The sequence below is a fragment of the Zychaea mexicana genome (genome assembly GCF_025766255.1).
Source record: "Zychaea mexicana strain RSA 1403 chromosome Unknown BDB00scaffold_166, whole genome shotgun sequence".
In the NCBI taxonomy this organism is placed as follows: Eukaryota; Fungi; Mucoromycota; class Mucoromycetes; order Mucorales; family Lichtheimiaceae; genus Zychaea; species Zychaea mexicana.
The window spans coordinates 18,719-39,396 of NW_026516829.1; the positions used below are offsets into that span (position 1 = coordinate 18,719).

Here is a 20,678-nt window from a genome sequence, read left to right on the forward strand (position 1 = left end):
TACTCAATATCGGTAAACCAAAGACCATCCATTTTGGCACCCATTATCAAACAAGCCTCATCTGAAGACGCATTATGTATGATATTTAGAATGAGGCGTTCAGCGAGACAGAGGAAGTCAAACGACGGTATTAAAAACGTAGGAGCTCACTAACGAAATGTCGTATCCATAGCAAGTCCTATAGCAAAATAAGATTCTCAGCGAAAATCATAAATTAAGGCGAATATTTCATAAAAGTGGATTGATGTACTTTTTTTATCTCGTTTTGTGAGTATCACCACTTGTATCCTCTTCCTCTGCTTCTTTGAACATATTCGGCCTGGCAGGTCAATCCTTAAAGGGGTCCGAAAAGGAAGCTAGTGCGCTATTGTATATAACAGTCACAAAATTCGTGATAATTAGCCAAAGAGCTCACGAACACTCTCACTCCTTTGCTGTGATTGAACCGTTCTAGCGCTTTATACAATAAGTACATATCAAGCCGTTATACGTCGCCAGGAATCTTGTGATGCAGCGAGCGTTTACTTTATAAGTATCTTTTACCCATTAGTTCCGATGGAAGTTTTGATATAACTGCCCTTTTGTTTTTTCTCTTATTATACTAACATTATCTTTTTCATATTCTTTTTTGCTCGTTTATACAAGTCATGAACGGTTCGTGCTGGACATTGATCCGACTCGGCGACACATCAAGGTAATAAATTTTATTTCTCAGCTGAATTTACATTTACATCGGCAAACGAGGACATACAAATAGAATTATGTAAATATCTAACATAATATATTAAGGGCTCGGCGGAACTCACCATCCAGCCTTTGCAAAAAAGACTGAGCAACATTCGGATCAACTGTCGGCAGTGCAGTACGTTCTTTCTCCTTAATTTTTATAAATCAGTACATTATGATCTATATCTGCAGAAAGTACGGACGACTCATTACTATAATATATCGAATCGACAACACAAAAAAAAACAGAAATCACTTCTGTAGAAGTTAATGAACAACGAGTGAGACACAGTTATGCAGACCCTGTTTCGGAACTCACGCTGGGAGAGAACACAACGGTCGCCCATCATCATGTATATAAAAGCAAATATTTGAACGCATTACGGGAAGCCGACGAAGGCGAATTATTAATACCCATCCCGGACAGTTGTATCAAGCAGGTAATTAAGGTATACTTTTTGATATCAAGATCATATTCGTTAACGTGTCAATTTCATGTAGATATCCGAATCCGAAGCCCGCTTGGTAACGAACGATGTGTATATGCACGACACAATGACGAGTAAGCAAAAGAGAGAATTGATAAATAGAAAACGAAATTGGGACCAATCAATGATAGTAGAAGCTTCCTTACTAACAGAGAAATGGTAATAATTGGGCTCAAATCTATAGCATTACATGATGACACTGTAATAGCCGACAAGACGAACGACCCCTTACCATCAACACCCACCTACGCGCCAATCACCGTTCGAGTCGAATATACACTGGAAAATCCACGGACTGGAGTGATATTTGTTGACCCTGATGAAATTGTTGCACCTTATGTGAGTAATTATGACGTCTACGGTTGCAAAAGTGTAACAAGGTTATTTTGGACAACTTATCAGATTTACGTTGTTGTAATTAGCGTTACCATCATTTGTATACCATAAATCAACCGCTGCCTGGAGCAACGCGTTCCTGGTTACCATGTATCGATAGGATCCATGACCGATGTACTTGGGAAATGGACTTCATTGTGCCGAATAAGTTGGGCTCTTTACCCTACAAAAACGATGGTGAGGATATAAGCGAAGACGAGTATCCGGCAATGGTAGTGTGCAGTGGCGACATGGTGGAACAGGTGAGTCTTTTCTTTATAATTTTTAATGAGGAAAGGGGTGCTGACCTTTTTGAGACTGCAGGGGATGCTGTTACATGAGAAAATGTTGTATGCCCCTGAGAGAACAAGCTAGAAGGGAGCAGAAAGAGATTGACAACGACGTTTTCGTGTTTTTTCCCCTCTGATTAGGTCGTTCATCCACTGGACGTTTCACGTAAAATCGTACGCTATAATCTCTCGATACCAACAGCAGCACCATTTATCGGTTTTGCCGTCGGACCTTTTGAGATGATCAAATTAACGCCTGCGCAGCTGCAAGAAGAAGTGTTGACAGGAGCCGATTTAGATGAAAATCAGCAACAGAGTCTTATGGCGGAAATCAACATGATGGCCAACATTTATGCTTTTGCGCTACCAGGGCAACGAGAAGACCTTACTGTTAGCTGCAGCTTCTTGATGCATGCAAGTTTCTTTTCTATACAGATTTTCCTCCTTTAGAATTGGATTTGTGGCTGATTTTGATCGTTATACTGATTACGTTTATATGTGCAATGTTTTATTTTAGGCCATGCATTTCTATGCTCAGGAGTACGGATCATACCCATTTACAGACTATAAACTGGTTTTTGTAGAGGACGCATGGAGTGAAACAAGCTCTAGCGCTTCTCTTACAATTTACAGGTAGCGTTGCTATGAGAAAGTTATTGATATTCCTTTACTAACATGTCTACGCAACGTGCAAAATATCTAGCTCGCGTCTATTACATCCTCCTGATATCATCGATCAGACTTATAATACGCGAAGGGTTTTGAGTTTAGCTCTGGCTAGGCAATGGTTCGGTATTCATATTGTTCAGAAGTCGTGGCCAGACGCATGGCTCGTCTATGGATTATCGAATCTGATGGGTGCCTACTTTATCAAGCGCCACTTGGGTAATAGCGAATTCCGATTACGCATGAAAAGAGTAAGTACCTTGCTTTGTGTTATGCAAATCACTTTTCTTTTGGCTTATACGCGTAATGATTTTGAAAGGATATGGAGCTTTGCTGCACGCTCGATGTCAACCGACCTCCGTTATACAACCCAGCGCTACCATCGCCTCTTGATCCTGAAGATCTCGAATTTATCGATTTGAAGGCACCCCTAGTTCTATATATGCTGGACAGACGGATATGCAAAGCAGGCACCACACTTGGCCTGGCTCGCGTTATTTCCAAACTCCTCGTATCAGCCATTAGCGGTGAATTAGTCCACAACGCGCTCAGCACACATAACTTTTTGAAGTTATGCCGAAAACTCAGTGGTGTTGACACTAAAACATTCGCGGATCAATGGATTTACCGGAGCGGCTGTCCAAAATTCACATTTTCGTTCCATTTCAACCGCAAAAAGATGGTCGTCGAATTTTACATGAGCCAAGAGAACAGTAATGCATGTCTCGGTTCCAGCAAACACAATCCACCGTCGACGGATATGAATGTGGAAGGAGCGAATGGTGTTAACGGAGGCAATGGATCGATCGATTATCAGGACCTAGTAACACCACTGTTCACCGGCAATTTGACTGTACGTATTCACGAAGCAGACGGCACTCCTTACGAGCATATTTTGGATATTCAATCGGCCAAGCACAAATTCGAAGTGCAATTCAATACCAAATACAAACGTATCCGTCGAAACACGAAAAGATTTCTGGCAAAACAAGCAGCGGCTGCAGCAGCAGTTGCCGAAGAAGATGCCGACAAGGAGGATGGTGAAGGTGGTACAACAAATGTACTCGGCATTATTCCAGCACTCGGTTTGGGCATGCCCGTTTTTGAAGATCCAAAGCAGCGCGAGATATGGAAGGTTGTGGAGTGGGGTCAAGATGAAGAAGATACCAGCGGTGCTGCCAGTGCTATGTTTGATTGGATTAGACTGGATGCCGATTTTGAATGGATCTGTACGATTGATTTCAAGCAGCCAGATTACATGTGGGCCGGCCAGTTGACTAAGGATCGAGATGTGGTAGCTCAATACGAGGTACTTTATTATTTTCAAGTGTAGGGTACAGGATTGTATGGGAAATGTACGAAATAGGAAACTTACATTGGGTATTTTCTTTCCTTCATAGGCTATTGAAGCTCTCAAAAACATGCCATCATTACCCACATCTACAAGTTTATTGCGTGCGCTATTGGACTCGAAATGTTTTTACAAGATTCGAATGGAGTCAGCTTATGCTCTAGCAAAGGTAAAATATATTCTCGAAGCCTAAAAGAGCGGGGCTGTTAATAATGATTAAACGACTATATATGACTTTGCTAAACTACGGGTGTTTAGTGCGGTGGCGGTGACAACGACTGGGTCGGTTTACATCAATTATACAAAATGTTCCAAGGCCGATATTGCTTCCCGCCAGCAGGTTCTCCATCTGATCCGGAAGACCCGTTGACATGGACACACGCAATACCAAAACCAAACAACTTTAGCACCTTGCCAGACTATTTTGTCCAAAAAGGCCTGGTTATTGCTTTTTCGCAAGTACGAGATGAAAATGGTGTTACACCAATAAAAGTTCGACAGCTACTGCTGGATCTTCTAAAGTACAACGACAACATCGGCAATGAGGTATATAAGACGCTATTGTAGTAATAGAAGGATAATGTTTGTCGAAAGGAAAAGTGTGAATATGGTTTACTGATTATTCAACTGACTGATTTATATACAGTTTTCTGACAGTTATTATATTGCAACCATCATATCTGCTCTTGGAGATGCTTTTATACCCATGCGTGACACTTCCAATCCGGATAGCATGCAAATCGACGATGACGAAGGGGAGCAACTTTTGGCTGCTGCAGTATCTGAAATTGAGCGTTTTAGAACTCTGGATTGTGTGATCCCTACTTACCACAATATCGTAACCGTAAGCTGCATCAAGGTAAGGATTGATTTTGTTCAAAGTGCAAAACTGTTGATGAGTCGAGTAAGGTTGGTGGATGATATGTTGCTAACAACAAATGACAAACATATGTGGTGGTGTATATAGGCTCTAACAAATTTAATGTTGAACGGTGTGCTTGAGCCCAGTCTGAACCATTTTCTGCAATACACAAGGTCAGTAGTAGTGATGGATATCCCTGTTATACATTCTATCCAGTGCATACGGCAAATTTTATTGACTTTATTATGAATTGGACGAAAATAGATATGGCAACTATTTAGGCATTCGTTTGTGCGCGTTCGACAGCCTTTTCGTTCTTTGTGGACTGACCGAAAATACCCTCACTGAATATTTCCTCAACGTCATCAAAGACGACCCATGCCCTTATGTTTCCCACTACGTGGCCCGTGCCATGTTGGCATGGCTGGGTCCTGCAATGCGTGACAAGCAAGAAGTTACGCAGAGTCGATTTGTGGAAGAGTTTGCTGAAGAAGAGGGCCGTGGATCTTTATTGGAGGAACGACAGTTATCACAAAAAGCAAATGAGAACGAGGATGAAGTATATATCGAAAATCTGCGAAGGCAGTTTGAAGATAATATGGAGCTACAAGAGAATATATGGCGACTGCTAAAGTATGTGCCAATTCATCATTTTTTTTGCCAAGAATTTATATGATCTCACGTAGAGTTACTAAATTGTGATGATTTTTCTTATTTAGTTCCACCGAAAGTGCATCGCTTGATCACTCAGTACGTAAGAGCTTACTTCAATTTTGTGAATACATGTACAAACCGGTCGATGTTGGTATCAAGGTCACAATTCGTATGCCATCACTCGTACAAGATATCGCTGAAGATGTATCAGAACCTGCTATGCCTTCACCGCCCGTGCTTAAAATCAGCAAATCCAAACACGAAAAGCATGATAAAATCAACAAGCATGAGAAACATGAAAAGCATGATAAACGCGAGAAGGCTGATAAACATGAGAAGTATCGTGCCCAAAAAGGAACGGCCAAAGAGAATGGTAAGCACGGCGCTAATGCTGCGTGAAAAAAGAGACTGAAATATTCACTCATCCTCGTTTCACTTCTTTCCATTAGGTGAAGCGCCAGCTCGACCAGAAAAACGACCAAGTCTTCTGGAAAATACTGTTGCTCCAACGCACAAAGAAAACAAACAGCAACAGAAGAAACTACGTTCACCACCGGAGGTACCAGCAACCGTTGCCCAACCAGCACCACCACCAGTTGCTCCTATATCAATTCCTTCTCCCCAACCTGTCTCCACAGCAGCGCCTACTCCAATACCAGAACCAGAACCAGCAACAGCAACAGTAGGAGCAGCATCTCAGCAACCTCCTCCGTCTGCTGCCGCTGATAACAAGCAGATTCCTTTGGCTGTTCCTAGGATTACTAGTAAGAAGCCTGATGGCATGACAGTGAGCGATTTCAAAAAGTGCCGAAGGATCCTTGGCAAAATCCAAAGGCATAAGTCTGCGCTCGCTTTTTTGCAGCCTGTCGATGAAGAGCTTGATGGGGCTCCTCAATATTACAAGATCATCAAGTAAGCATTCTTAATTAACTTTTTTTAATGAAAAGGGACATGTAGCCGTTTTCTAACTGATGAAACTTTAACCAGAAAACCAATGGATATTGGCACCATTCGGGTATGTGATCTGTCTGAATTCTTGCTCTAGGTAGTGTCTTTCGCTAACTAGCTTTAAACCCAATCATTCGTAACAATACCATAGACGAAACTCGAAAAGGGCGAATATACCACTTATCAGCAACTGGATGACGATATTCGGTTGATGCTCAACAACTGCTTTGCCTATAACGGTCCAGGAACTTTTGTCCACAACGAAGCTTTTAATCTTGAACAAGTTCTTGAGAAGGAACTTGAGGTGATTCGCAAAAAAGAGGAGGAGAAGCGCCGTGAACATGAACAGAGACGTGCTGAGCAGCTGGCAAGCGAAAAGAAACCCGAAAAAGGTACAAATGAAACAGCAATCGTATCACCACTGACAGCAACAAAAGCAAACACACCATCCGCTCAAAAGCCATCGCCTCCCGCTCCGGTATTATCACCACAACAACCACGTACATCCACGCCTATATCCACCACGACTCCATCAACTCCAGCATCTGTGCCTTCATCATCAGCGCACACACCATCGCCAGCTCCACGTCCTTCGCAACCAATTGGTGCTACTGCATCACCGACTGCCGCTCCATCAGCCTCTATACCCAAGGCAGCAGAACGCAAGCCAGAAAGAGAGAAGACTTTTCGCGAAAAATGCGCTACAGTACTTGCAAAGACGATGGAAAATCGACATGCATTCGAATTTTTACGGCCAGTGGATCCCATTCGACAGGGAATTCCGCAGTATCTGACCATCATCAAGAAGCCCATCGATCTCGGAACTATCAAGGGGAAACTAAAAACCAACAAGTATACGAGTGCTCAAGAGTTCGATGAAGATGTGCGGCTGATGTTGAGAAACTGCTTCGCCTTCAATAAACCGAATACATACGTGCATGAGGAAGGCCGACAGCTCGAAGAAGTTTACAATCGTGAGTGGGCCAATGTTTTTGGTGGTGCCGTTCGAAAGCCAAGCTCACCCGTGGTCACTAAGGAAAAGCCAGCACCAGCACCAGAATCAGTAAAGGCGCCTGTTGTTGCCACTAATGGCGATGTGTCTACTCCAATAACAGCGCGTACACCCCCACACCCACAACAAAGTCCAGTGCAACAGGCTCCTAAAAAGTCGACATCCAAACCAGGAACATCTGCATCTACCAGTGCACAAGCCGTACCCAAGTCATCCTCTGTTTCTCCAGCCCAGCCCAAGCATCGTAAGCAAGGAGGTTCTCATGGTGCAAACGGCAGCAGTACCGCTAAATCTGCTCATGAACGCCAGAGGATACGAGATCGCATGGACGACGACAATATCAGACGATGCGACCAAGTTTTGAAAAAGATTTGGAATCATCCAGCATCTCAGCAATTCTATGAACCGGTCGATGTTGAAGGGCTGAACTTGCCTCAATACTACGATATTGTCAAGCGACCCATGGACTTATCATCCGTGCGACGCAATCTCGAGGGCGAAGAATTTTCGACTATCTGGGAATTCGAACGCGACATACGCCAGGTCTTTTGGAACTGCTACTTGTACAACGATCCGAATGCATGGATCACGCAACAAGCCCGCGAACTGGAGGGTGCGTTTAACAAGGTTTGGTGTGCTGAATTTGGCGATCCCAACAGACTTCAAGGGGAGAATTTGAAGCTCGTGCGTAAGGTTGTGACCAAGCTTAGTATGCATGATGCTGCAGCTTTCTTCAACGAGCCGGTTGATCTTGACAGCTTGCCTGACTATGGCCGGGTTGTCAAGACCCCCATGGATCTCCGCACAATCTGGGAAAAGGTCGAATCTGGGAAATACACCAACTTGCCAGATGTGGACTCGGATATTCGACTGGTTTTTACCAACTGTTTTACGTACAACAAGGTCGGCACGTTTGCATACGACCAGGGTAAACGATTGGAAAAGTATTACAATAGTAATATTGGTAAAGAGTTACGGCATCGTGTCAAGGAAGCATCACCGGCCGCTCGTGCCACCACGCCAACGACGACAACCCCTACCCCTTCATCGACGAAACATAACACTGCTACGCCTAAACCACGATCTTCTGCATCGCCAGCTCCAACATCAGTATCACCAAAGTCATTTACATCCAAACAACAGCAGCATGGCAGTAGCAATAACGCGACTATACCCTCCCCTAAACAAACTAATATCGATAAACGCTCTCCATCTATTACTATGAAACCTCCACACACCACAACAGCTGCCAAAACGCCAACTATTGAGGCAACAGTACCATCTGCATCAGCTACTCCAACAACAAAAGCTTCGCCTGCAAAGACACCGAAGCCATCCAAAGAAACGCATAATCATCCAAAAGCAGAAGCACAAGCTGCTAAACACCATCCATCACCGCCCTCAACTCCTCGAAAGCTTCCAACCGAATTGACAAAGAAGATCACTTCTTTGCTTGGGAAATTGAAAAATCATATTGCTTCAATGGCATTTTTGCAGCCAGTAAGTAATATAATATGTCAGACTAAATCTTGCTAGATACTTTGTTCTACAAAGTGGACAAAAAAGGAAGAATTGCCTGGTCCTAAGCCTTCTATTCATCTCAGGTTGACCCAGTCGCTCTCGGTGTACCTCATTACCCTGCTATTATTAAAAAGCCCATGGATTTGAGTACAGTGTAAAGTATCTCTCGAAAACGGACTATTGGTGTAGTGCCATTAGAATCAAGCATCTAACATATCTATATAGTGAGAAAAAGCTCAAGGATGGAGAGTACAAGTCAGTCAAGGACTTTGAAACTGACGTGCGGCTGATTTTTACCAACTGTTACACGTTCAACGGTTTTGAACATCCTGTTTCACAGAACGCCATGGTCCTGGAAAAGATTGTCAACAAAGAGGTTCCCGCTTTGCGAAAAAAGGAACAAGAGCTTTTACAGGCACCTACTAGCGGCGGCGGTGGTAGTAGTAGTAGCAAGGCTTCCAGTGGCGGCGGCGGCGGTGCTTCACAATCCAAAAAGACGCCTAAAAAGACCATTAAGCAAAGTTCAGCAACCCAAGGACCTACTGCAGCAGCTAAAGCCGAATTACGGAAATACAAGGCTGTTCTGGATAAGCTTCAAAGTCATCCGTCGTATTTTGCATTCAGTGCTCCAGTGGACCCGGTGCTCTTGCAGATCCCCACCTACTTTGATGTGATCAAGGTATAGCATCTTTTATTAATATTTACTGAGATTTCTTTACTCCCTTTCCATAACACACTGACATATCGATTTATCTACAGAACCCCATGGATCTTGGAACAGCTCGCAAGAAACTTGAAAAGAACGAGTATCTTGATGCAAGTGCCCTGCTCAAAGATGTACAGCAGGTTTTCATCAACTGCTTTCTGTTCAATCCTGCGGATGATGTTGTATATGAGATGGGCCGTAAGGTCGAAAGCGAGTTCAACGAGCTGTGTGCTGCCAAGGGTCTGAAGGGTATACCGATTAGCAATCCAGTCAAACCTCCTATTCCTACTTCTTTCGATTCACAGTTACAACAGGATCAAGACCCGATGGCGACATATGAGCAGCAGCCAGCATCATTTGGTGAGCCAATGTCGTTTCATCAACAGCACGAGCAGCAACAGTTTGGCTATGATTTGCCTTATGATCAGTCCGGTCTTGGTTATGACCAGTCTGTCTCGTTTGAGCAACCAGACTTTACAGCTGGAATTCCGTTGGAGATTGACCCTATGGGTAGCCATAAACGAGGTTTGGATGATTATGTTGACGGAGGCGATGCACAAGACTATGATTTGGTAAGCTCTCCACTTATATTTCGTACCAGTACCATAACACATGACTGGTTCCTAACACTGAACACTATATATTACATAGGATCACTCGGATGAGTTTCTTTTCGGCAAAAAGCGGAGGGTCATGTAATTGCTTTGATTCGATCATTTCATCTTTTAGTACTTTGTATATATTTGTAAAAACCTTGCAAAACATAATGCATTTTTATCCCCATTTTCTCTTGTTCACAATCACTCACTCTCTTGCACACAATTTCATAACTGTATAAAGAACAAAAAACCGTTTCAATTGGTCACATTGTTTTGCTCTTTCGAAAGATAGATATGTCTTTTATCGTTTATGCTATGACTTTTTGAACTGAGGTATACATGATCCCTTATACGCACCGAGTCTACTAATAAGTATAACATGAAGGCGCTCAGTTTCTAGCAGTCGGGGGTTGGGGATAGGTAGAGAGTGTGGTTGCTTGTCTAGGTCCCTCGGAAAACTGTCAGTTTTAAGAAGCTGCATTAAATTTTATGTACCACATGAGACTGTGGCTTGCGGTCCTGTAGCATGAAAACCACCAATTTCGGCAATCCTCTTTTTATCAACACTCCATTTTTCGCTCTACTCGCTTACTCGCTGCTATGCAACCACTTTTTGAGACGAGCTGGGCGTTGCCGTCATCGATTGCACCCCAGAAAAAGACAAACAAAGCAGATAGATCGTCCGATCAAAATCGCGAATCGAACGGACAGTCGGTTTCTAAACAAGCTGATCAGCTTCAAAATCAAGTTACAAAGCTAAACAAGAACAACAATAAGGGCAATGACACCAAGAAACAACTACAGCAGCGAAAGAAGAACAACAAAAAGAGACAACAGCAGGATCAGCAGGGTCAAAATGACAATGACACTACACAGCAGCAACAGCAACCTCCTGCTAAAAAGGCCAAATTGAACAACAACAACAACAACAACAACAACAACAACGGCAACAACAAAAAGCAAATTGGCAAGAACGACCCAATGGAGGAAGACTCGATTCCTTCAGTGCCCAAGCAGCAAAAGCAGAAGCAGAAGGAACAAGTGGGAAAGCAAAAGCAGAGTTCGATTGGTGGCGATGCTGTCCAGGCAAAGGACGCTGAGGAAACAGATGCAAAGCCGCAAGAGAAGCTGACGAAAAAGCAAAAGAAGATTGCCAATCAACAAGCCAAGGAAGCCGAGACTGCATCCAACGTAAAGCCCTCAGTTTCCAAGCAAAATGCTGCCGCTGCTAAAAAGAAGCCGGTCACAGAGGATCAAAAGGCCAAGTTGCAACAGGTATAAAGAAACAGAAACACTTGCTTTCCATCATCACCATAGGAAAGCCATTGGTTCTAACCTGTCCGTATGTTTTAGCTACTAGCAAAGAAGAACGAATCCAACGACAGCAGAAAGAGCAAGCAGCAACATCAGAAGCCTGGAAAAAAGCAAACCGAAAAGCCGTCTGGAGCCAACGCGCCTGCTACAACCGCAAAGAGTAACACAGGGGCCAAATTAACACCTTTGCAGCAAAAGATGAAGGAAAAGCTTTCTGGTGCTCGGTTCCGGTGGTTGAATGAACAACTTTATACCACAAAAGGCGATGAATCTTTCAAGCTGTTCAAAGAAAAACCTGAACTCTTTGAAGAAGTACGCAGACATTATTTTTACGTAATTTATGGTGTCTTACAATACATGTTTAGCTTACCTTTCTAATAATGTGATCGTAGTACCATGAAGGTTTCCGACACCAAGTAGAGTCATGGCCCGAGAATCCCGTCGATATCTTTGCCAAGCAACTGTCTAAGCTCCCTGCAGGCACAGTGGTAGCAGATCTTGGATGTGGCGATGCTCAAATTGCACATACTCTGAAAAAGCAAAAGGTGTTAAGTTTCGATATGGTGGCAAAGAACGACAAGGTAGTCGCCTGTGACATTGCCAATGTAAGTAGAAACAAAAAATTGTGGTTTTCTCGTTTTTCACAAGCAGCATATCTTTGAAAGTGTTACTCATACTACTACGATTTTTCAGCTTCCTCTTCCTGATGGATTTGTGGATGTGGCAGTGTTTTCGTTGGCACTTATGGGTACCAACTATCTGGATTTTCTCAAGGAAGCTAAGCGTGTCCTGAAAGCTGGGTAAGTTGTGATCTGATTAACACTTTTTGGTTAGAGACAGAACTTGTGTGCTTATGGATATTTTGTCTATGCAGAGGCGAGCTGAAAATTGCAGAAGTCGTGAGCCGATTTACGGACGTGGATGAATTTATTGCACTATTAGAAGAAATGGGCTTTGAATTCATGGATAAGGTAGTTAACTCGCAGAATTAATTGGGTCTACGGCATCATATCTAACCGATACTTATGTATAGGATGACTCGAACAAGATGTTTATTATGCTTTACTTTACAAAGCAAGAGGTGGACGTGGATCAAGAAATAGACCAGGAGATGTTGGAGGGATTAAGTAAGGCACAGAAGCGAGCCTTGAAAAAGGGTGCAGGTGTTCATGTGTCCCAATCTAAATTACAAAAGAAGGCCGAAAAGCTTTTGAAGCCATGTGTATACAAAAAGCGTTAATAAAAGAAGAGCATCTATGTGTTGCTTATGTTTGTTGACGACCGAGCTGTTGAATGAATGATGGATCTGATTGCTCAAACGCAGTTTCACCGGATGAGTCGCGTGCAGATTCGTCACAACCTTGACACAATAGCACTTGTGCTGTTTCCAGTTGCTCTGATATGCAAGCTGTATGAGGTGTAAACAAGCCGAAATTGAGCATTCGCAACAGTAAACATTATAAAGCCTTTGATGCTTCACAAGAATATAAAAGAAATTACCATAGTGCAGCGGGGTTTCTTGTTCGTTTGTCTACTATAAGAGTTAATGGGGTCTTGGATCGTATGAAATATTGCATATAACTTTCAATACCTTTGAGTCAATGTCAGCACCGAGCTCTATTAAAAGTTTAGCCATATCCACATTGCCTCGATCGCAGGCATGATGAAGCGCTGTAAGACCCTATAGTATAAGGGTAGATTTTTATTAAGCATAAATTCCAACACCATTTGCATAAAGTGTCATATTTCAGTAATTAATGTCTTCCATACGTCTTCATCCTTACTGTCCACCAAATCCCTTTGTTTCGAGATGATATGTCGCACACCATCCAAGTTATTCTGTCGCGCATAGCCAAACAGATCGGCGGTATCTTCGCTAAAGCAACGCTTTCAGTTAAGCTCGTTCCTGTTGTATAGTATTTTTCTCCAATCTTTCTTCGTCCACTCTTTGATATTGACATTACGTTGCTTCATCATCATCATAGGCCATTGCGCTTACTGCCACGGCTTTTCCCGTTGATGTTTTATCTTCCTAATGAGTTTCAAGTGGTGTGAGCTTATTTATACCAATTTCATGAGTTTTGCTCCTAGCCATCCCAATACCGATTGTTGTTGCACGACCGTGTGGTCGCCTTGTCCAGAGTCGCCTTGACGCAACCAGCCAACTTGAAAACTTTCCACTGCTTCCACATATGCCTGCTTCGCTTCGTCCATAGACATGCTACGCAGCCCTTGCCAGGCATCCCATTTGGCCCGATTAACAAATTCAAAAAGATTTGGCCTGGACGTATTGCAGTCGCCTACGGTCGCTTGTTTGAATAGGGCATAAATCTATATAGCGGTTTCTTTAATTCTTCAGTCTCATAAATTCACAAGCAAACGTAAATCAAGTCTGTCATGCTAAGTTAAACCGTGCCTTTAATTTTTGCTCATTAGTTAATGAGACATCGTGGGTGTTCAAATAGCTGGAAGCTTGTTCGAAAAGATCGCTCATGTCAAATAGGAAACACACGTACACGTAAATCTTTACTGGGCAGCAGATAAAAACCAGTTACTGTTCGTGTAACCTTTGAGCGCGATCTGGCTCACTAGGCGGATCTCATGCGATAGGACTCGAGGAAAGGTACTTAATTTCCATCCTATCCTCATACATTAGAGTTGCTGATACTGCTATAATGGAGCAACGGCCAGAAACAGAAGGCTCCTACTACAATCCATACTATAACATTTAAAATTTGCTTGATTTGCACTTGCATACGTAGCACTGCAAATCATCAATACAGTAATACATGCGTATAAGCTGTCCAACTTTAGAGAGCAGCGTGTCTTTCTTTACCCAAGATATCGCAAACTGCTTCTTGCCTTCACCTTTTAGAGAGGTTGGGATAGCATCTCTCCCAATTTAAAGGCCTAGTTACTTTCCACAATCTAAGAATATGTGAGTTAATGCAAGTTTCTACTATACTACCACAATTTTCTCCTCTCTTCCATTGTATTAAACAGATGGTTCTGCAGTATCGTCGACGAGGTCACTTCAGCCTCACAGTTTCCAAGTTGAAATCCTCATGGAGATAAATGAATTTTCTTCTCACACACACATGCCTAAAGGTCCAGGAATATGAACTTTAAACGAGTAAAGTTTTCATTTACTGGAGTCAGACATATCCATGCCGGCGATTGCATATATGTTTAGATGCGAGTATGCAAGACGTGCAGTCAGTTTCTCGATCATTAGCGATAGCGCAGATGACCCAGGGCGACTCTTCCTTAATCGGATCAAACTTGCTGAAGACCATACATCAATTCTGTCCACCCTCATTACAGCACCAACAACGCCGAGAGCACAATCAACAATAACACAAACAACGCCATACTTCATCACGCAGTAAACTAGTTTGCCTCAATCTCTCCTGCCTCCTATCTTACATTTATATATATAAACATAAATATAAAGGTCCTCCTCGGAATTTTTCTACGAGAGCCTAATACTACCTATAACTATTTTCCCCTATTGACTTCAAGGTTTTTTCGTATAATTTTGCCCAAACAGGATCGGACTAAAGCGGATATGTCCTATTTAGACGCAGCGTTCACATAGTCATTTTTCTTCCCTTTAATATACTTTGATCTACACGATATCTGGACGATCCACCTGCTCATTTGATGTCCCTCGCAGCTCCTCATCAGAAGAGGTCATATATGTTTTCATCCAATCAATTTATTAGAAGTATCAACCGTATAATACGCGTTTGCCTAGTTTGTACATCCGCTTCTACAGGTGTACGATAGCTATGCATATGTGTTTGTGCCTGCACTGCAGTTTCAGTTTTTAACACAGGGACGTTTATTTCACTCAAGTCTTTGTGCCCACATTCTTTTTTGTTTCTCATATTTTCGTCATGACGGAATCGGACAATTTAAAGCAACATCAAAGTACGAGTGAAGCTGTGGAACAAGCTAAGCACGATTCTGAAGAAATAGCTCCATCACCGTCCAAAACCTCAGAGCTTCCTTCCATTCAGGAAAAAGAAATCTTCTTCAACCCCAGGCAACGGATTTTTATAGTGGCTACAGCGGCAGTAACCCAAATGATATCTTCATTACCCATAACTATATTTTATCCTGCTCTTGATGTAATAACAAAGGTATGTGTTTTGCTATCCTTAACAAACAGCCGCCATTGTTAACATCATGACTAGTCGCTGGTAATCTGACGCTTAATTAATAACAACTACACCATTACGTCTATTTATTCTCTTTTAGGACCTTCATACGACAGCATCCGCAGTCAATTTAGGCGTTTCCGGATATAAACTGATTCAAGCTTTCGCTCCAACATTATGGGGACCACTATCTGACCAGTGGGGCCGACGCCCACTTTATATCATAACAATGCCAGTAGCGGCTGCTGCGTGCGCAGGAATTGGGGCCTCCTCAACGGTTTATACTCTCATTGTATTACGAATGCTGCAAGCTTTTGCTGGAAGTGCTATTCCCGTCACTGGTAATTGATACTATATAATTTAGCGAGCTCTTAAGAAACGAAAAATATTAACCACCATTTCTGATGAAACACATCTATATAAGGGTCCGGTGTCATTACGGATATATCAACACCTGCAACGTAAATGTCATTTGTATAAGGTCATTTTTCTTTTGCTGCATTAAATTTGACTTTAAAAATTACGCCTAAAGGCGAGCCGGGTACAGCTCATACGGTAGTCTCGGGTACAAAATCTCCCTGGTGTCAGGGCCAATACTCGGTGGGATTATCACTCAACATCTTTCATGGCGGTATGAAACGACAAACAGAACAAAATGAAGAAACATATGACGCCCGAAAACTAAATTTGATTGAATTTATATATATTATTCCATAGCTGGATATTTTGGGTGTTGCCCTGCTTTATTGGATCTGTGTTTCTCATAGTTGTCATGTTTCTCCCAGAAACCCTCCCTGCATTAGCAGGTAGGGGGTATAACCCAACGCCTCTACAATGGATCCAAAGCAAGATGAGCAACAAGCATCACTATCATGCCATTGAGCTTGTTTCTACCAGTATCACCACTTTCTCTGCTGAGGATCCGGATGATGCTGTCGCCGTTGCTACAACAAATCGCTTCAGGAAGGTGCCAAGTTTTCATGTCCCGTTCCACAACTTATTGGAGCCAGATATTCTCGTTGCTATGCTAATCTCGGCCTCGTACTTTGGTGCTAAATCTTGTTACCTCGTCAACATGTCATATTTATTCAGGAGCTATTATCACTTGAACGTACAAAACACCAGCCTGTGTTTTCTTGCCCAAAGCATCGGGACTGTTGCGAGTGGCTTTATCGTGAGCCCTTTTCTCAACCGGACATTTCGTCGGGTGGCAAACGACTACTATGGCAGAGATAGCATCAACAGCGGCATTTCTGCAACACAGGTTGATGATGGGAAAGCAGAAAGGGACAATGGATCTTCAATGAAAAAGTGTAACAAAGTCAATGGGCGAAACCTTCCAGTAGACTTTCCAATTTACAGAGCACGGTTGTTGTATATCTGGTACCATGCCATTAGCGCCCAGATATTGACAGCAATACACGGCTGGATTTTTCTTTTGAACGCGCCCGTGGCTGTTCCACTAGTCCTTCAATTCTTCTGTATGTACTATAAATGGCTTTTTTAACGAATAATGCCGCAATATTAGTAATATTCGCACCTTTTTATAGTGAGCATCAACATAGCCTTTGTGAACTCCGGAGTGAGATGTTTGGTTATGGATCTTCGTCCTGCAAAAGGTGCTTCAACTGCTGCCAGCCTTACTATGGTTCGCCTGCTGTTTTCGTAAGTTTCTACTGTTTCTGATAATGAGTCTGTTCATGATGTCTACTAAGTGCAGATGATACGCGTTGCAAACAATCACTCTATCAGTATTATAGCTTTGCAGCCTGCATTCTACTTATTTTAAAATTGTATCAAAAAGTTGCGTGCCATTTTTTTTCTAAACATACTTTTGCTTACTGTTAGTGCCATTGGAACCGCCCTGGTTGATCCTCTTATGACGGCTGTTGGTGTTGGGTGGATGTATACCTTATTGGGTGCGTTTCTCACAATTTCAAATATTTTATTACTGATACTATTGAACTACGGCCCAGCATGGCGTTTCAGAAGGGAGCAAATGTAAATTTGTGTATATATCTCAATTAAAAAAGTTACTATGCATCCAAAATAAGTTTTCCCTGCGCAGATAGAGACGACTTTTAAACCTTGTAGGGCTTCTAGATACTTTCCGTGCAACTTTTACTTTTAAGAAATCCATAATAAAAAACTATGGATGCTTCAAAACTGATTTGACAAAGTATGGGGTATAGGTACAGGTCGATATATGTCTGGCTGCTGTACCTGCAGTATATTTGAACCAATTTGTTTCTGTCTATATATGTTCGCTGCTCGTTTGCAAGTGTGTAGGGGCAACATCGATATAACCATTGCAGCTTCTAGTGCATAATTCATGATTGTCTGCATCGTCAAAAAACAATGTAAAACACGATGGAGTGTAGTGTTGAATGTATATAACAAAGAATATGACGATGGATTGCAATATTGAATGGGCATGAGAAAAAAAAATATAGACTTACCAACCAAGGATCAACGGCCGTACCGCTCAGCATCAGTTACCCGTGGTGTTATCGCAAGATCGGGTTGCCACTTGCTTATGTTCCTGGTTCCAATAGGGTACTTCAAGCGGAGATGGCAGCTATCAAGAATTAGATGTTGGTTTTGACAAGCGTTGCCAGCACTAAATAGCGCCAGCAATAACAGCAACAGAAACATATAAAAGCTGTATCACTCGTTGTTAACAACCAGCAGCAGGCAGTATCTTCTTCCGTCTCACAAGGAGATGGCAATTCGAGAGTGATGATACTATAAGAAAAGAAAACAGTAGCACTTCAAGATAAACCTTCTTATTGTCTGTTACATAACTATTTCATATTTTGTGTTTTTTATTATTACCAATGCTCAAACACATAAAGGATGAATACTAGTATTGCTTCATGCCAGCCATGCAGTTGGGCTGGAGGCGCGCTTTCCTTAGGGCGAGCGTTTTAGGAGGGAATACATGTCGCCCGAGTTAAGTGATACAGAGGAGGGAAGACGAGGACGTGGGCTGCGTCGTTTGGGGCTTGCCTTCAGATCGCCCATGTGTATTTATTGCTTAATTACCCTACTCATTGATATCATGTCTGCTGTAGAATGTCGGAATAGCTGCTAATATATTAGCGATGCTATACATAGGCATTTGAGTACGTGAACGAATCGGATGTGCAGTCCAGAGCCGATGCCTCGACACAGTTGAAAGGGCTCAATAGGAAGTATACGAGTGTATTAGTCCCCGGTACTGACGTTCAGATCGAGCAAGAAGTGCTTTATTTTTTCTACAAAAACACTTTCCTAGCAAGCGGTATCACTATGATTCTAGCAGTATTGGCGTTTCTTTGCGAACCAAACTTGACAATGGCCACCTGCGAGTGAATACGGTGGATGGGCAAGATGGAGTCAGTTCCTTCTGCCATAAAGCTGCCCAACCACTCTTCCAGGCCCTCATCTTCAAAGCGTTGCTGCCTTGCTGCTGCGCGATACCAACGGACGAAGGCAAATGAGTGCGTCTTCTGTCTGCCATCAACGAGGAGATTGTGCTTGAAAACAAATTGGACCTAGCCGGTCCATGCAACGACTCCATTACCCTGAATAAACAAGGCTTGGACGTAGGACCCACGCAAAGATCTCGAAGTTGCTGACCGGAAGTCTGTCCGAAAATCTCAATTGCTTGAAATGTTTCCACCCCGTCATGCACTATGAGTGTGTGAGGATGGATCGGTCGTTTACCAGACTGGGCACTGATAACGGTCGTTTGATCATAATGTTGCTGATAGAAGCTGACGAGCAGGTTTAAGCGATCACCTGGCAGCCGTATTGTTTTTCCACTTGTCATGGAAGTGATCGTGTCAGGGGGCAACGACTCGCTACCGTCCACGTCGATACCCGTGTCTAAGGATAATTGGATGAAAGCGTACGGGTCGAATGGCGTGTCATTGTTGGTGTATGAGACGAGGGAGGATACATATTGACCGGCCATTTGTACAAGCATCCCGAGCTGTTGTGGTAGCTGAGCAAAGCGGGGACCTCATTCGTCACGAAATCAAGAGCACCAGCCTTCTCGACGAATCCTTTCATAAAGGTAACCTCGAAAGAGTTCTTCTGGTTCGTGTACGCGTCTTTCAAGAAACCGTTGTATCGCTCGAAGCTGAACAACCAATGTGCGTAGACCGGCCCAAAGTCTTCGATGGTGGTACGTAAATGCAAATGCATATTGGGCGTAACAAAATCAGGACCGTATAATGCTGCACAACCACATATGAAACGCTCGAATAAAATGTGAGCTTGGTCGAGACGCTCATATGTGGCCGTGGTTTGGATAATGTGACGGCACGCAGCGACGAAAAGCATCCAGTTCGCCATGTGACCAGGAGGGAGGATGGGTTTGGGGACAAATGCGGAGTAGACGAGCGTCCATGTCTTCCAGTCCTCAGCCGTCATGAAGCCAAACTTGCGCTGGATCTTGCGCTTCAGGGTAGGCATTCCAGGCGGCAACACAATCCCGTCAGCGCGCTCTTGCATAACCTCATAGTCAGCTTCACGGAAATAACCGAAAGTCCTCCATCCAAACACCATCCGAGCGGCAGTCCCCAGAAACAAATTGTGCATAACATCAATAAGTACAGACGAGACCGGATCAAAGTAGTGAAGACGATGGAGCTGCGACCAGCGCGTCCCTGTCTCACGCCCGACGTTGTATCGCGCTCTTGGTGTTGTTGCTGCTAGCCATTGCTGCGCGTCGCGTAGGTTACCCTCCTTTGTCCGCAGGTCCGAGGACGGAATTTGGTGACCTGAATAATCCAGTTTTGTAGTGCCTGGAAAAACGACAAACTCGCGCGTGCATTTGCTACATGCTCGCGTACTGGCATGCGAAGTGAAGCCACCAACCTTCCGAGCAGCAGGTATATCGCAGGCAACGTTAAGCAGAGCTGCGCGAATGCGTGTGCCTTGTGGTTCTTGGAATGTGCTCATCTCAATGCCGTCGTACAGGGCAATGAGACGTCGACGAATGGCTCAAGGTAGTG

General features: G+C 43.2%; 4 protein-coding genes across 4 annotated transcripts; 3 read left to right on the forward strand and 1 right to left on the reverse strand.

The window, feature by feature from the left end:
- The first annotated feature begins 429 nt into the window (after positions 1-429).
- Positions 430-10,466, forward strand: BDB00DRAFT_173553 (uncharacterized protein). The gene is made up of 24 exons (XM_053116331.1): positions 430-528; positions 643-694; positions 790-862; positions 976-1,166; positions 1,228-1,288; positions 1,399-1,553; positions 1,637-1,852; positions 2,021-2,293; positions 2,397-2,512; positions 2,583-2,796; positions 2,865-3,854; positions 3,946-4,065; positions 4,155-4,442; positions 4,543-4,755; positions 4,864-4,931; positions 5,023-5,391; positions 5,478-5,785; positions 5,862-6,324; positions 6,400-6,427; positions 6,512-8,872; positions 8,977-9,047; positions 9,119-9,572; positions 9,653-10,171; positions 10,251-10,466. Exons 1-24 carry the CDS (start codon positions 509-511, stop codon positions 10,296-10,298), a joined length of 7,671 nt encoding a protein of 2,556 aa, XP_052973077.1. The 5' UTR covers positions 430-508; the 3' UTR covers positions 10,299-10,466.
- Positions 10,467-10,632: 166 nt separating this feature from the next.
- Positions 10,633-13,011, forward strand: BDB00DRAFT_173655 (methyltransferase-domain-containing protein). The gene is made up of 6 exons (XM_053116332.1): positions 10,633-11,473; positions 11,552-11,824; positions 11,905-12,117; positions 12,206-12,312; positions 12,387-12,483; positions 12,561-13,011. Exons 1-6 carry the CDS (start codon positions 10,799-10,801, stop codon positions 12,750-12,752), a joined length of 1,557 nt encoding a protein of 518 aa, XP_052973078.1. The 5' UTR covers positions 10,633-10,798; the 3' UTR covers positions 12,753-13,011.
- BDB00DRAFT_879238 (ankyrin repeat-containing domain protein) lies at positions 12,778-13,732 on the reverse strand (the record flags this gene model as incomplete). Its single annotated transcript, XM_053127844.1, has 6 exons — positions 12,778-12,920; positions 13,013-13,043; positions 13,104-13,193; positions 13,283-13,388; positions 13,477-13,544; positions 13,616-13,732. The coding sequence occupies 6 exons, from the start codon at positions 13,730-13,732 to the stop codon at positions 12,778-12,780; spliced, it is 555 nt and encodes a 184-aa protein (XP_052973079.1).
- Positions 13,733-15,600: 1,868 nt separating this feature from the next.
- BDB00DRAFT_775575 (major facilitator superfamily domain-containing protein) lies at positions 15,601-17,680 on the forward strand (the record flags this gene model as incomplete). Its single annotated transcript, XM_053120230.1, has 8 exons — positions 15,601-15,657; positions 15,776-16,016; positions 16,100-16,136; positions 16,208-16,306; positions 16,393-16,877; positions 16,956-17,156; positions 17,226-17,340; positions 17,524-17,680. 8 exons carry the CDS (start codon positions 15,601-15,603, stop codon positions 17,678-17,680), a joined length of 1,392 nt encoding a protein of 463 aa, XP_052973080.1.
- Between the last annotated feature and the right edge of the window lie 2,998 nt (positions 17,681-20,678).

What these genes read in the sequence shown, in the direction of transcription:
- BDB00DRAFT_173655 (XM_053116332.1), top strand. Translation starts at nt 10,799, where the DNA reads ATGCAACCACTTTTTGAGACGAGCTGGGCGTTGCCGTCATCGATTGCA. An exon ending in AAAAGGCCAAGTTGCAACAG is followed by an intron (nt 11,474 to 11,551) that starts GTATAAAGAAAC and finishes CGTATGTTTTAG; the next exon opens with CTACTAGCAAAGAAGAACGA. An exon ending in TCGCCTGTGACATTGCCAAT is followed by an intron (nt 12,118 to 12,205) that starts GTAAGTAGAAAC and finishes ACGATTTTTCAG; the next exon opens with CTTCCTCTTCCTGATGGATT.
- BDB00DRAFT_173553 (XM_053116331.1), top strand. Translation starts at nt 509, where the DNA reads ATGCAGCGAGCGTTTACTTT. An exon ending in ATGTGGTAGCTCAATACGAG is followed by an intron (nt 3,855 to 3,945) that starts GTACTTTATTAT and finishes TTTCCTTCATAG; the next exon opens with GCTATTGAAGCTCTCAAAAA. An exon ending in CAATATTACAAGATCATCAA is followed by an intron (nt 6,325 to 6,399) that starts GTAAGCATTCTT and finishes AACTTTAACCAG; the next exon opens with AAAACCAATGGATATTGGCA.